The 16847-nt window shown below is 41.1% G+C and overlaps 1 protein-coding gene across 1 annotated transcript in view; it reads right to left on the bottom strand.

Moving 5' to 3' along the window:
* C6 (complement C6) overlaps positions 1-16847 on the bottom strand; it is a 59083-nt gene that overhangs the window by 6317 nt on the left and 35919 nt on the right. The window contains exons 11-17 of the mRNA XM_032851397.1: positions 15591-15757; positions 13725-13950; positions 12477-12648; positions 12112-12223; positions 8922-9054; positions 7791-7979; positions 1951-2041 (exon numbers count right to left, since the gene is read on the bottom strand). Coding sequence (XP_032707288.1) covers positions 1951-2041; positions 7791-7979; positions 8922-9054; positions 12112-12223; positions 12477-12648; positions 13725-13950; positions 15591-15757 — 1090 coding nt within the window. The remainder of the gene's footprint in view (positions 1-1950; positions 2042-7790; positions 7980-8921; positions 9055-12111; positions 12224-12476; positions 12649-13724; positions 13951-15590; positions 15758-16847) is intronic.

A 16847-nucleotide genomic window follows, 5' to 3' on the forward strand; every position in this document is an offset into this window, starting at 1 on the left:
TTTTGTTTTGTTTTTAAAAAGAGTATAAATGCAAATAAGATGAACTATATATATATTATATATATATTATATATATATATTTGCAATATATATATGTGTGTGTATATATATATATTTGCAAGTGTGTTTGTACTGCGATTGAGGGCATGAGCTTTTATGTCATTCCCGGGGTAACTTGCTTAATCTTCCTAAATAGATGCTGGGTCTTCCTCCCGAAACCTAACCAGTGGTCACAGTCCTTCTTTTGCTGAGAGGATAAGAGCTTCTTGATTACTGTCAATTTGAGTTTCTTCTTGGATGTCAGTTTTAGAGTCCACAATCAGGGCATCAGTGTGTAAATTGATTTCCAGGAATAAAGGCCACTCACTCTCTGTGGGCAGAGAACTTAAGCTGTGGGGCCAGTCACTTCTCACAAATACCTTCAATGCTGTGTAAAGGAGAACTGAAGACTACAGAAAGAGGCTAGAGAGGTAGGGAAGAGCTGAAATTCTGACAGTTCCAGAGTATAGTCTGTGTTCCTGCAACTTGGTATTGCAAAGATTAAGACAGAAGCTTCCCCTGCATTACATGGGCAATATGAAGGTTGCATGTACTCCCCAGGAGGCCATCTGCTGGATGAGGAGACTCCAGCAGCAAGAAGCTACACAGTGGACCATTTCTGGTGAAAACTGGGGTTGGGGTGAAGAGAGGACCACCTTTGTGCTGAATTATATTTGTGGCATTATAAGGAAAAATACCCTAGAGTATTCCTAAATAAATAAGAAATCCCTGTAAGTGTTCGTTCACCTGCAGCACGGAGGAACATGAGAGCTACTTAGTGTTAAAAGTGAAGGATAACACCTGGGCACAGTCTATTGGCTTCCTATCCCAATGTTCAGTCTTTCTCCTCCTCAGTCATTTGACTCTAACTTTATTCATAGGGCCTATGCATCCAGCCAAAGAACTGCACTTCATAGCCTCCCTTGCAAGTACATGTGGCCATATGAATAAGTGAAGGTTAATGAGATGGAAGTGAGTAATGGGTGTTCCAAGAATTCTCCTTAAAAAGAGGGAAAATGTCCATTTTTGGTCTTCTCCCTTCCTGCTTCTACAGAGCGATCTCTGACCATGAAATAACTTTAAGGATGGTAGAACAAGAGCAGGAATGAGCCTCAGTCTTACTGGCAAGGAGAGAGTCACCATACTAGCCCTAGAAGGCCTACCTCTGCATTTATTTTGTGAGATAGAGAAACAAAATTTTATCTTCAGCTAACATTGTTTTGAATTAAACTCAGCTGAAAGTAACCCTTAAATTAAGAAGCTCCCTTGACTCTCCTTAATTTGTTCATGTAAAGAAAAGGCAGTTAGGGGTGACTGGCTAAGTCAGAAGAAGATGTGACTCTTGATCTCGAGGTTGTGAGTTCAAACCCCACAGTGGATGTAGAGATTACTTTAAAAAAAGATAAGGCAATTGTAACAACAAAAAGGAGATAGCCATCTAGTCATGGCAGTCAGAGGGAGATGCATCATTTTCCCTCTTCATTCTCTCTACCCCAGCATGAAAAAATAAACTGACAAAGGGGTGTGTTTATGTGTGAAGTCTGTACTCATGCCACTGTCTCTATTCTAAGCTTTTGGATTCACAACCTTGCCCCATGCTTAGGAGCAAGAGGAAGGTTTTGAGAATAATTGAGTCTGAAACCCATTATGGACAGGAATAAGTATTCATAAACAAAACTGCAAGTTTCTTCATAAACAAATGTCATACAAACTTAGGGAATGGGGCTGAGAGATAATTAAGAAAGCTTGCTACCAGCGGGGAAGAAATCAACACAGCAGAGGGGGTATCAGTTATGTGAAAAATTAGTATGTTTCGTGTTTGTGCTTCAAGAAGCTCAGCTCCTCTATCAAGCTGGTTACACTAGACTGGTTTTCCCATTTTCCAAATACAGTCCACTGAGTATCTCTCACCGACAGTCTTCTTCTGGAGACATGCAAATGCATTCAGATCCCAACTGTTTTTGTCCTGGTTGACAATGGCCCTTTAATTTTGTCAAAAAATCTGAAACAAAAGAAAACAGGTAAAGAGCAGTGCACCGCATGGATTCCAAATGGTAAGTTTGGACATAGGAAGAAAGGCAGTGGTGAAAAGTTCTCTCTTATCACCTATAGTTAGGGCATTCATTTTGCCTTTTTCCAAATATGTTGTCATGAAATATTCTGTCTGAAAGGTCCTTTCTAGCTCTCATGAGCCGTCATTTTCCTAGCCTAAAGTTGCTGTAAAGTTCATGGAACTGAAGAAAATGGAATTGGTGAAATTTCTGTTCATTTTTTCTTCAAATATTTCCTGGGTGACTACGATACTCTCAGCACTGTGTTAAGTTCTGGAAAATAGTGGATTGAGTACAATTTCATACAGAGTCTATGCTCACAGAGCTTAGAGTTTTGTGAGGGCAGACTGACATTAATCAAACACACGAATACAAATACAATTGCCATGTTATTCATGCTAGTAGAGAGAAAACACATAATCAAGAAAGCTGACGTCATGAGGAAGGTTAGGACTGGCAAAATGGAAAGACGAAAGGGAAACCATCAGGCATGGAAGTTCGAAAGAGAGGCAGCAAGTGATTTTCCTGGGACTGTGAGAAGGCCTGTGTGGTTTTAGTGCAGAAAAACAAAAATATGGAACAAGATGAGGCCAGAGAGGTAAGTGTGTGTCAGGCTGTGGGCTTACAAGGCTTTTGAAAGATTTTTGCCTCTATTTTATAAACAATGACCAGTCTTCAGTGGGTTTTAAACAGGGGGTCCTATGACAAAATCAGGTCTGGATTCTGAAAAAGAAATTAATTCTGGCTTCTGTGTGGAGAATGGATTTGAAGAGGCATGGTGACCCAGAAGGTAGACAATCTACGAGATGATTATAGTAGTTCAGGTGAAAGAGGACGGTAATTTGGACCAAAATGTTGAGTTGGAAATGAAGAGAAGTAGATAAGCCTGGGACATATTTAGCAGGTTAAATGGATGAAATTGCATATCGTGGGCAAGCTGTGTGAGCTGCAAAGTATGATTCTTAGGTTTCTGGCTTGCATTAGACAATGGGCTTTGGTGCCTTAACTGAAAGAGAAAATATTATAAGATGCTTAATTTTAGGGGGACACCTGGGTGGCTCGGTGGGTTAAGCCTCTGCCTTCAGCTCAGATCATGATCTCAGAGTCCTGGGATCGAGCACTGCATCGGGCTCTCTGCTCAGCAGGAAGCCTGCTTCCCCCTCTCTCTCTGCCTGCCTCTCTGCCTACTTGTGATCTCTCTCTGTCAAATAAATAAATAAAACCTTAAAAAAAAAGATGCTTAGTTTTAGGGAGGGAAGGGTAATGACTCAAGAGTTCGTGTCTGCAAATGTTAAATTTGTGGTATCTTTATTTTTTAAAAAGATTTTATTTATTTATTTGAGAGAAAGAGAGCGAGCGAGCACAAACAAGGGGACCAGCAGGCAGAGGAAGAAACAGGCTGCTTGCTCTACAAAGAGCACATTGTGGGACTTGATCCCAGGATCCTGGGATCATGACCTGAGCCACCCAAGCATTCTTAAATTTATGGTGTCTTTTAGACACTCAAACAAACTAGATCAAAATAGGTACATAAAATGTATCTATTTTAAATGTATCTATTAACATGTGGCCATTTGGGTTTAAGCTCAGTGGTGAAGTCTGTGCTAATGAAATAAATTTGTTACTATTCTTTGGGGAATCATTGAAGCCATATGTATGGGTATGATTCCCCATTAGAAAAAGGTAGCATAAGGTGAGGGGACAGATATGAGCCTTGAGGAACTCCAACATTTAATGTCCAAGCACAGGCGGGAGGCTGCCAAAAACAGAGAGCACCAGCCAGAGAGGTAGAAGCCAAACAAGATGGTGTTGTACATTGGGAGCCATGGAAAGAAAAGGAAGGTCAACACTGTTGGATGTTCCTAAGAGGTCAAAGGAGATGAGGATCAAAATAATATCCATCACTTTTAGCAGTGTAGATGTCAGTGACAATGGTGAAAATTGTTCTTTTGGGGTAATGTCTCGAAAGTCAGATTTTCTTCTAAGAAGAATCCATGGAGAAATGCAACTCCTAATGCAGGTGTTTATCCCTGCGTGATATTCTAGGCACTAGTATGTGATGGCAGGGAAAAAAAGATAAAAAGAATGAAAACAGAAGTGGTCCCCTTTTTTGCATGAATGTAAAGGACACTATGAAAACAGACATTAATTAAATAATCATAGTAATGAGTTTATACATAAAGGCCATGATAGGTACTTTGTAGAAAGGGAACATGGTTCCAGAGACCATATAACAAGAGACCTCAACTGAGAAATACAAGGAACAATCCACAAATAAATGAGGCTTGATCTAAGACAAGCAACTGAACAGTGTGTATGTGAGCAATGGGGAGTAAAGCAGAGGGAGTAACACTTGGGTGTATTATATGAAGGGGAAGTCTTGGTTGTCTTAGCTTACATGAAGGGCCATCCAGAGAACCTTTAGACTAGTTGAACTCTACCTAGAGTTGACTTCCTGAGCCTATTGCATGAAACAAACTTCCCAGAACTGAATCTGACTAATCCACAGAACCACAATGGCTTCTGGAAGCAAGCAGTCATCGAAGGATGGCAGTAGGCAGCTATAGGTAGACATTCTGCCATGTTAAAGGACTGAATAGGAGACCAAGCTCACAGATACCCATTTTACCCTACCAGGCAGAAGGTTTGATGAGGGAAGGAGGTTTATGCTAGAGGCAAAAATAAAGATTTTAAAAATCAATAAAGATTTTAAAAATCAATAAAAATGAATTTCATCATTTCCCACTCTCATTCTCTGTCAGGAACCTTATTCCTTCTGGTGAAATCTGGCCTGTAGCTTTCCTGAACATGGAGACCTACAGCTGCTGGGAAGGCCTCAGGTATTGAGGTTTTCCATTGACATGGGCTTATTTTTCTTTGTTGTAGAGCTGTACCTCTCTGCCCTTCGGAAATAAGTCCACACTTAGGTCAGGGAAGGACTCTGAGCTGTACATTGTTTCCAAAGAGAATCAACTTTCAAGCACTTGGCACTACTGATTCAAAGTTGTCATGATCACGCACAAGGAGTCCGACCCCTCAGTGTGTCAGGTGGAAGTCAGAACCGGCTGTCAGCTGCCCACACTGTGCCGCATAGTTTGTGAAGGACGTGGAACAGAGAACATTGTGATCTTTTGGGGGTTGGCGTTGAGGGGATCTTTGGGAGTGTCAGTTTCTCAGAGAAGAAAAAGTAACTGTGAAGGCATGTACCATCTCATTTCCTCAGGAAGCCAAACCCTTTTCACGTTGAAATAATTAAAAAATTTTTTCCTAACCAAGGATGGCCTGAAAGCCTCTTTGTCTCACAGTTCCCCGCACATGGAAAGGAAAGTGTTCAGCTTTATTGATGATTTTCTCTCTCTCTCTGACTTCCCTCATTGATCTTTTTGCCAGTGTTGCTGGAGAGAAAATGTATGAGATAGGATGTTTATTTACTTTATCTGGATGTAGAAAAGTTCATTCTCTCAGATTGGATTATAATGTCAATTTCTTCTCCAAACACAGTCATAGGAGTGTGTGTGTGTATGCATGTGCGTGTGTGTGTGTGTGATAGTGCTGCTGTTTGTAGAGAGAAGATACTACCTAAGACGCCAAGAGGATCTTAACCGTCTGAAGCCTGTGGTTCCCTCTCGTATGCGTGATCGGGAGTCAAGTGAAATCCAGCCATAATGTCAACTTGAAGTTCTCACAAATTTCTGTGATATCTCTTTATCAATAGTGTTAAGGTTATTTTAATAGGTTAACTTTTCCCTTTTCGTTCATACATTAGGATAGCCTAGAAGAGGATACGGAAGGCCAGATGGCAGTGAGCTTGGGGAAGGAGTACGTCTGTTGGTCAGTTCCCGTTGACCTAAATTGCCCAACCTTGGCAATGGCCCAAGCAAAATGGGCCTGATCATGCCTGATCTCAGACACATATTCCAGGATTCTTTCTTTCTTTCTTTCTTTTTTTTTTTTTAAAGATTTTATTTATTTTTTTGACAGACAGAGATCACAAGTAGGCAGAGAGGCAGGTAGAGAGAGAAGAGGAAACAGTCTCCCCATTGAGCAGAAAGCCCCATGTGGGGCTCAATCCCAGAACCCCAGGATCATGACCTGAGCTGAAGGCAGAGGCTTTAACCCACTGAGCCACCCAGGTGTCCCCAGGATTCTTTCAATAAAAATTAGACATGTTTTGAAAAAGCATGCTGAAAAAGTTGGAAGATATGAATTATTAGAAGCCCTTAACCACTCTTCCAAGTTACTGACTCACCAGACTATTTTCTCCTGCCCCTCCATGACAGTTGCCTGATAATTGAACTTCCCAGTTTGTAGGCTCCTCTGGTTAGAGTAGGCAGTTAGATAGTAATGAGTAGGGCAAGGATGGAGCAGAAAGGCACCTGCTAAGCATCAAAAGGGGGTTGAGGCTACCTGTTGTGGTGAGGAAATCTTAGGCCAACAGCAAGCTGAGGTTATGTGGTATCTTCAGGTGACTTTTCCCTCATTATGATACCATTTACATTGCAGTTTTGAAAGATCCTTGCCCCTAACTAAAATCACCATGACAGTTCTGCTCAATCCAAATAAGGATTGGTATGTGGATTCCTGGAAAAAAGCAGACTTCCACCCAGAAGTGGAACTACGTCAATGAACATTCCTCCCCTAATTACTCAAAATACAACACAAGCTTGTAAACAGACTACTCTATGTATATCTTGATTGATAGATAGATAGATAGATATAGATGTAGATAAATTTAAAAGCTTTCTCTAGTCAATTTGTTTCAAAAGTGCCTTTAAGTTTTTACCTCTCTTCAAAATAATGGTTCTCAACTCTGCATGGATCTGGTTAGTTGGAAGAGATTTTAAATAAACACCAAATACCAGGCCCTCTGCAGCTCAATGACATCAGAATCATGGGATGGGACCCAAGCAGAGGTGATTTTTAAAAGAAGTGCCCCATCTGGAGTTAAAAAAACACACATTGTTTTAGAGGAATTGATATGAGATAACATAGACGATGAATTATGTATTTGTTTTATTTGAGGAAGAAGTCTTGGAACTCATATCAGAAGACCCTTTAGAAAATAAGATCTTGGTCCTACTTTGGCAAATGGGTGAATAATTGTGCATTTATATATTTTAAATTAAAACAAAATGCTTAGGTAATTAAAAAGTAGTATGCATTACTTTTTTATGGCTCTCCACTTTAAGCACATTTTCAGTTTACCATTAATTCTGATTTTGTTAGGGTGCCTGGGTGGCTCAGTGAGTTCAGCATCTGCCTTTGGCTCAGGTCATGATCCGAGGGTCCTGGGATGGAGCCCTGCATGGGACTCACTGCTCAGTGGAAGCCTGCTTCCCCCTCTCTGTCTGCCCCTCCCCTTGTTTGTTCTCTCTCTCTCTCTCTCTGTCAAATAAATAAATAAAATCTTTTAAAAAATTCTGATTTTGTTAGATGTTAAATTCAAATACTGAAGCATTCGATTGGAAAAGAACATTGACCTCACTTTCTAAAGTCTGAAGATATCTACCCAACTAATAACTTTCATTTGCTGCCTGTCTTCATTATGACACAGGTTGAAATATGAAACCCAGCCCATTGTGGAAACTTCCACCTTCTCTTCCCAAAACACACTCAGGAAATAGCCCCACTGTGGATGCTATACAACCACTCTGGGGGGGGGCATCTTAGCAGACCCCAGAACCCTGAGCTGCTACTCACCTTCTTCACAGGTGAGTGAGTCTGAAATGTGCGGTGTCCAGGAACCCTCACTGCATGTGTACCTTGATGGCCCAGCAACAACAAAGCCTTTGGGGCACGTTAGCTCAATGGAATCGCCAATTTCATACAACTTGTGAAATGGTGAGATCGTCAGACCTTCTTGCGCGACTGGCTTGAGGCACTGTGTCTCTGCAGGCAGAGAAACACTTCAGATTTGCTTAGTGAAGCAGAACACTGAACAAATGTAAGCAGATTTTAGGCAGCCCAAGAGGTGATTTTCATGCTACTTATTGCATGGGTGCAGCTTTAAGGCCTTGTTTTGATCAGAAAACTGGGGTTCCGGAGGGTGGGCAAAGGATCCCACCCTTCCCCTGAGAGACTCCTCCCCTGAGCCACTCCCTTTAGTTCCATTATCTGAGGTTCCCTCGCTAAGGATGTGGCTCCAGAAACTTTCCACTTTCATTACATTATTGGGACTTTTCCTTTCAAAACATACTTTTTCCCTTCTTCTCCATAGCATGGGTTCCCAAAAGCAAGTCACCACAGTGTGGATGACCAGAGGCAGAAGTCCTAATTGACACTGGTCTCAACTCTGCTTCGTGGGGCTCCCTAGTAACTCTTTGGGGTTCCTACTTGAGCCTTCCGGAAATCTTATTTTGACTTTCCTGTAGCCTACAAATGGGTAGGCTTCTTCCTCTCTTCCTTAATAAAGGATGCGAACAAGCTCCAAGGAGAAATCTGCATGTCACATAAAATCCCTTTTCTGATACATAAGGAATGGAAGTATCATCTTCCTGGGACTCATCAATTTGCATTAATTGGGACATCAGGCAAGGTCCTGAGGTGTGAGGTTCGATGTAGGTAGCAGACTTTCGGGATTTCTTTGCTAAGCACATGCTTTGTAGTCCTACGTCTAGGAGGCTAAGATACAGCAGCCTGAGAACTGAAATAGGAAGACATTTTGAAATTGAATTTTACCAAATGAATCCTATTTTCTCCTTCGCTAGACCTTTTTACCAGAGTTACGTAAAATCGTACGAAGTAGTGATCTGACGGTGTGATTTTGCTCTAGGTGTATGGGACACGTTCATTCTTTAGAGCAGTCATGCAAAAAGTCTGCCTGTATCTCACGTTGGCATTCCACATCTCCTCGCCTCCATGTCCTGTCTGGTAAACATCTGAAGTACTGGTAGCCCACAGTTGTGAATCCAGTAAAGCATGAGATTTCCACATCTTCCCCAACTGCGTACAGTTTCTTCTCATTCTAGAATTAACACAGAAACCATAAATTATCAATGCCATGATGTCTAAATACCTCGGGGGTAGTCCTGGATTCTTTCCATTCCTTCACTCCTGATCACCTCAGTCACAATCCTCTCAGTTTCTACTTCTAAACATCTCTCAAAACTCTCTCCTTTCCTTTGCCACCATCACTATCTTTGTTCATGGCATTTATGATCTCTTACAAGGACAGCTTTCTAACTGGGCCTTCTCCTAAGCCATCTTCCATATTGCTGCTCTAAATTTATATATATATATATATTTTTTTTTTCTTAGAAACTTCCTCCCCACTGGATATAGCATGCCCTACCACTGTAAAAGTTAAAAATCTGTATATACTGACCCTAGAGTAGCTATAAACAATGTATTCTACAGGGATTTGCTGTGGTGGCTAATCAACTACATATTATTTAAAAGTGTTACTCAGTTCCTAGTAACCCAGGAGTCATTCTATAGTTTCCCAGTTATGTGTAACTAAAGTACAACTACCGTCATGTGGGAGTTAACTAAAATCTTTGCTCCTGTAAAACCTACCTCTCACAAAACAAAACCACCTGCCATTCTCTGAACGTGATATTCTCAGTCATGCCACCATGTCTTTATCGGGCTGTTCCCTCCGTGCTCCACACCTTCTGTCTTCCCCTCTCTCAGGACCCAACTCAAATAGAATTTCCTCTGTGGAAACCTTCACTTTCCCAGCTTCATGAGGTGCACCATTCTCTCAGGTCTGGCAGAAAGTTGTACAAAGCCCTATTTTTATAACATGTGCTACACTGCAGCTTCATTCCCGACCCAGGAGTGGCACTTCCACTAACAGATTTCTGCCTCACCTGTCTTTACAAAGGCTTACTAACTCTGCTGAAAGAATGCAAAACACCATTCTTCTGAGGGGACAGTAATGTAACACTCTTTTTCCTTACTGAGAGGAAGAAAAATGCAAAGAATTGACTAGGAGGTTACTCTCTGAGAACTGAAATCGTGAATTTTGAGGGAAGTGAAAAAAAAAAAGCTCTATTGTCAACTTTCATTATTACTTGGCCACACCATTCAACTTGTCTCCTAGAAGATGATTACTTTCCTGACTACAAAAAGATTATCCCACTACTGGTTATTATGGGTGTGGCTTTGTTTCTAAGGGAAATGGACTAATGCGTAGCATTAAGGATGTGGCTATTTTATGCAAAGGCTGCACATTTCTTCTTGCATTCCTCCCCAAATAAATATGTGTTCCTGTGCTTCTGCTTCTGTTTATCTTATGAGGCTGGAACCTGTGAGTGTAGGTTGCAACCATCAAACTTCCACCAACACATCTGCTAGACTGACTGAACAAGGGAACTTTACCTAAAGTCACTGTTGCTTGCCTACGGGGGTAGGCGATTACCTTCCTGTGCAAGGACACGGTTGCTCTAGCCTAGAAGGAGATGTAGCTGCCTCTCTCTCAGAATAAAGGGTATCTTTCTACGTGGAATCCCAGAAGGCACTCATTAGGAAAAATCAAAATTATATTATGTTTGAGTAAAAACTACTGTCAGTAGAGAGTGGGTCTTTAATAAAGAGCAAAAGAGAACAAAAAGTAATAAATATATTCATAGGAATGGAAACACGTGTCATCTAATTTTATAAAAAGAGTCATTAGAATAATGCATCACTGTTGAAACCCTTTGTGTGCTTTTAAAATTAGAATGTTGATCATTTTAACAGTGTTTGTAGCAGCTGGCAAAACAGGTTAAAAATTATTTGGGTATCAGGACCTGACAAAATGTAATTTTGAAGAGTATGTTCTAGGCCAGGGACTAGCACAGCTCCTCGGTAAAGGGTGGGCTACACAGGGTTTGCGGTGACGCCTCAGCTCTCCGTTGTTGCCACCATCAATAATACGTAAATAAACGAGTGTGATTGTATTTCCACAAAACTTTGTTTAAAACAAAGAAGAAAGGAAAACAGATGGCCAGCCAGATTTGGGCTGTGGACCACATTTTGCTGACCCCTGCTTTTGGGGGACTCATTCCCACAGTGTGGCTCTGGACATAGCAGCATCAGTATGACCTAGGAACTCCTTAGACAGGACAGTTTCTGGGCGCTGCCCAAGACCTGTTGAATCAGAAATCCCAGGCAAGAGACCCGGCAATCTGTGTTTTAACAAGCCCTCCAGTGCCCTGTAGAGTTCTCGAATCTCTGTTCTAAGGACTAAATGACATTTATCTCACTCTAAAATATTTCCTCCCCTTACAATCTTTAGGCAGAAGACAAATGAATGCGGAGGGTACATTAGCCGGGACTAGGCTCCATAGATATTTATTTGCCGGCATTGGAGAATTGAGGGTTATTGATTTTTGATCATAAATATGATACAGTTGGAAAAAGATTAAACGCTTCGCTGAGTTTAAGAAAGCTAAAAAAATTTTTTTGAAGGTAAAATTGATTAAGGAGCATGCCTTCTGTGATCCATTTTAAATATTATATGTCTAATTTATATCTCAACCACAGACCTGTCTGACAAATATATTTAGTTATTTTAAATCATAGAAACACTGAAGCTCAATGAAAAATGATAAAATCAAAAGGTATTAAAATTATATTGATTGCTGAGGAATTCTACAGGTTTCTAACCCAAGGCATTACAGGCTCCACACCTCCTGTGATTAAGCTTTCTCTATGAAAACATGTCTTAGATAGCAGATTAGTTTGCTCAGACTCAGAAATGAACAGTCAGATCTTAGTCTCAGATTCTCACAAGTCATCTGAACTGATATTGTGGCCAATCTCCACTTTCCATTCACATAATGGACCATTACCTTAGGAGCCAGTAGTGCCAAGAAACGTAGGCGACCTGCTGTCTTTGGTCTAACAACCAGGTGTGGAGGGAGACCTTTCCAGGGAATTCAAGACAGAGGCATGGTAGAGTGTTTTTAAGTATTAATTTTTAAAGTCAACAGAAGATGATTAAACTGGGAAAACAATGAGGTTAAATAAAAGAAAACGCCCAGTTTATGTTCTATGGTTTGGATTCCAAAGTCGAAGTGAAGGTCAGGATGCTTACCCGGATAAATCCATTTTCCGGAGGAATTGGCCGAGGACACCCTGAATCTGATTCTGTCTCAGGGAGGTCTATTTCTTTCCTGTCTTCATCATCACCGACACATGGCTGTCCACTAAAAGGGGAAAGTAAATATGTGTGTATAATGTATCAAATGTGTGTGTGGATGGGTGTATATAGACACCCATATACACACAACCCATTTACATGTGAATGTGTACGCATAGATATAAAGAGAGAAACCAGTAGAGAGAAATGGGTAGCACCAGATCCACCAATACCCCCACTAACACACTGTGTTGGAATAGGTAAAATTCTGATTCTTTACTTAGAGGAAAATAAAAAAAATCCCCGTCGCCCATCCTTACTCGTTCTCCATGATTGAAAATGTGCAGTGCTCCTCTTGCTGCTTCTCCCCCTCACAGTTTTTCCCTCCCAGTTGGGGGCTGGGGTTGTTGCATTCTCGGGTTCTGGATCTCTTGTAAGTAGCATCACACGTGCTCCAGGAAGACCAGCAGCTCCAGCTCCCATCCACCGCATCTGGAACACAGGAAGCCCCCGCCCTCCTGGTGCACCTGAGACAGCAGGGGGTGTGAAGCCAGCTGACGTGGTCTCCTCACTTTTTAGCTGTGTGATTCTTTGAGGACCGTCACAGGGTTATAGTGAAGATTAAAAGAAATTACCTGTGCAAAGGGCCTGACACCTTGCCTGACTTCCCTTTCCTGTTCCCACAGCCTGAATAAAATGGCAATAATTATGAATCATTTTTGACTATCAACAACATATCACACACATAGGTAGATGCATACATATATGTATAAAGACAAATTTCTGAATAGAATATATATCAAATTATTTTCTTAAAGGTAATAGAATACATTCTTATCCACATGACACAACCCCTTTCTAAGGAGGATTAGAGGTAGCCATGAACGTTATTTAGCCCTGTATGAAAACTTGGGTGGGGGCTTAATTTATCTCTGATTATAAAGCCATCATCATTCTACATTATACAACAGAAGAGGCTTATAACAACAGTATCACATACTTTATTTTATAGTATGGTTTATTATTTTATTTATTTTTAATAAATTAACAATTTAATTTTAAATTAATTTAAATTTAAATTAGTCCATTAAATTTTAAATGTTAAATTTCTTAAATTTTAGATTTTTAAATTTTAAGTTAAAGTAAATACATTTATTAAATTAAATTTGAATTAATTAATTTAAAATTGACGATTTAATTTTAATAAATTATTTTATTTATTTATTTATTATTGGCCACAGGTGCCCAAGTTACAGGCACTGTGCTGCCTATTCCATACATATATAAAATCTTCAGGTACATACTGGCATTGTCCCCATTTGATGATGAACAGATTGAGGCAGAGAGGGGTTGGGTGACCTTCCCAAGGCTACACAGCTGGTAGGTTACAGCAGAGCCTCACTCTCACCAGGGTTATTTGTTTGACTTTAGAGTCTCATTTTTTACAGGCTTCTTTTCCTTGTGAGTTTGCATAAGGTGAAAAATAAAATTTTTGTTTTCCTTGACCAACCTAGGACACCTTTTGGTGGGGAAGAGGGCGTCCCCCACAGGAAGTCAGGGATACTCACTGGATTTATAGTCTGGGGAGCGTCTCTCACAGTTGTCTCCGTAGGTGCCGCTCTGGCACACACACAGACACTCGGTCCCCGAGAGCGTGGGGCGGCCGTTATTAGGGCATGGAGCGCACCGGCAAGGGTCAAACTTGGCCGCGTATTCTCGGAAAGCTTTCTTGAGGTTGCTCCGTCTTGTCACCGCACAGGGGATGTTTCTCACCAAGTCCGTGATGGGAGCAAGCTAAGAGCAAATGGTAGAGAGGCGGTGTGGTCCACCACATTCCTTGGGCATATGTTGCCATCACTGATCAATTCTCATGGACTGAGAGGAAAGGTCTGGAAAATCTCACACTTCAAAGGGATTATTGTGCAATATAGCATATCTGTTTTTTGAACTAGTGGAGAAAAACTCTCCGCATGAGGGCAGGGGAGTTTCTTTTCTTTCCCTTCTAGGGAGGGTAGAGCAGCTCTCTACAGGATTAGCCGGATTCTCTTGTCCCTGATGTGATGTCTCTGGCACTTACCTTCCCTGGAATTCTGCTAGGAAGGAAGCCTCCTGGGAGGTGTCGCTTATTTGGACTTACACCATATTACTCAGTAAGCAACAAATGCATGCCTCAAGTACACTGAGAGAGGTGATGGAGAGTTGGGCGGTTTACACATGCTCTGCCAAAATCTCGTTAGGTTTGATTTAAGCAGAAAAATCCAGAGAGGGTGAAGAGAGGCTTTCTGTGTTCTTTTTTCCACAGACAGGATTGGCTCTTGGTGGGACCAGATGAGAAACTATGGAGCAGGAGAGATGAACTTGCCCGTAGGATGAATGGAAGACTTACAGTAACAAATAATAGAGTTAACACAAAATCAGGGCTCATTTTATTAACATTTGAAAACCTCAAAGGAGTGACTATGTAATGCAGCATATGAGTCACAGGTGCCCAGATGGGCAGCCAGATCTCATTTTCCCATCATAGCCTGTGGAGCTCAATGTATCTTCATGTTGCATGTAAATTATTCTTCTTTCATAATGATTGAACTCCTTTATCTTCATTTAAATGAAATGAGCAGAATAGCTTCTTTGAGGGCTTTAAAAATGTGTTTATGTTTAGTCAAAACTGGTTCTAAGTGGCATATGACTGATATGTGGGCAAAGTATTCCATCAGTAATAAAAATCACCTTTTTATGTAATCCTAACAAATACAGGACAGGTAATTTTAATCAATGGTGATAGAAACTGAGAGCCAAATGGGTCTAAGACCCCATTTATCCCACAGAGTTAGACTGAAGATTTAGGCATGCTCATGGAATAAAAAGTTGCAAGAAAGGTACACCAGTCAGATTTATTATGCAGACGGGGCGCTGAAAAGCACCAGTTAAGGCAAGCCTGAGCAGATGTATTCCCCAAATTCCCCTTCCTGGGGGCTCCTGCGTGGCTTAGTCAGGTAAGCACGTAAGCAGCTGCCTTCATCTCAGGTCATGATCTCAGGGTCCTGGGATTGAGCCCCACATGGGGTTCCCCGCTCCAGTTCCCTGCGAGGTGGAGAGCCTGCTTCTTCCTCTCCCTCTGTCTGCCACTCCCTGTACTTGTGCTCCCTTTCTCTCTCTCTCTGTCAAATAAATAAATAAAATCTTAAAAAAAAATAAATTACCCTTCCTGGTATTTTATGTACACTAAGGATTCCAAATACCGTACCAGAGATCACTCATTTGAAGAGCAAACATAATCGATGTGTAATTTAACATTTTAAAAAAGAAATGCACACTAAAGAAAGACATTTCCTTTCTCATGTGTGAGGAAAACGGAAAAGGGATTGCATGGTGTGCAGTTTAGGCTGCTAGAGAACCGCTGTATCTCTCTTACCCATAATATTTCTGACTCTTACCTCAAAGTCAATCACAACGGGATTTTCCTTCACGGATTCTAACCACTCCGAAAATTCCTTCTCCGCAGGACCAGAGTTCCCCCTCTCCCACACCAAGGCGGCGGCGTACTTACTCCTTCCACCTCGAGTCAGGGAAATAGATTTCTCTGCTCCCTGCAAAACCGAACCTGCAAGGTGTTTCAAAAAAATGACTCATTTAACTTTACTGCACATTCAAACTTTAAAGAAAAGCTTGTTTGCATGGGAGGAGAAGTAGATGGTAGTCATGTAGCTACATTACAAAAGCTAGTGAAAGGCGAGAGAACAGTCCGCCTCAACCCTCCAGGGAGTTCAGTAATAGAAATGATAACGGTGTTAGCTGTTCCCATTTATTAAGCAACTTGTCTATGCCAGGCACTTTGCACTGATTGTCTTAAGTTATTCTCACAACAATCTTGAGAAGTAGATATTATTATAAACGCAGGCACTGAAGCTAGAGGTAATTTAGCCTGAACACATGTCCAGTAACTAGGGGTGGCGTAGAGGGAGTAGGCTGGGGCATAGATGCTGCCCAAGTCCAGGCTACTCTGCTCCCAGCTCTTGGAAGCCAGAGCTCCCACATTTGATGTGTATCAGCATATGACTTGGGACTTCAGAATAGCACAAATCACCAGACTTCTGATATCCAATCGGTGGACTGCCAGGCTGGAGATTTCCATTTAAAGTTGATAGAATGCTTTTAAGCTCAAACACAGGGGCAAAGGCACAACTAATCAAAGAGGAAGAAAAAGTTAAGCCTCAAGATAAGAGGTGGCACGTTGTTTCTTTAGGAGCAATGATATTTAATGTATAGCGCGCAGATCTTTTACGTAGATTTTCAAAAACAATTCCTATGAGCTAATGATGTCTTTAATTAACAAAGGTAGGAACTGAGTAATAGGAAATCATAGTGAGAAATCAAAGCAAATGAAGAGGAGGTTAGTGATCTGGGTGAGAGTTAATGGCATTAATTTTGCATCTATTGTGCAGTACGGATCAGCCATGGCTCCGTTGATTTGAAGTTCTACAGTGAGAATCTAGAACAAGAGCCCAATGGGTGAAGTACTCTCTCTGTGAAGAAAGTCGTATATCCCTTCCAAAGTGAGGTTGTGTAAGATAACACAGAGGGGGTATAAGAAAACATTTTAGAGGTTTTGTAATTATTTTTCATATAAAAAAGGAGAGAAATTAGTATTTGTCAATATATCATGTATCAATTGTCAGTAGCTCTGACACGCT

The sequence above is a fragment of the Lontra canadensis genome, unplaced genomic scaffold (genome assembly GCF_010015895.1).
Source record: "Lontra canadensis isolate GAN:19392208 unplaced genomic scaffold, GSC_riverotter_1.0 scaffold5, whole genome shotgun sequence".
NCBI lineage: Eukaryota > Metazoa > Chordata > Mammalia > Carnivora > Mustelidae > Lontra > Lontra canadensis.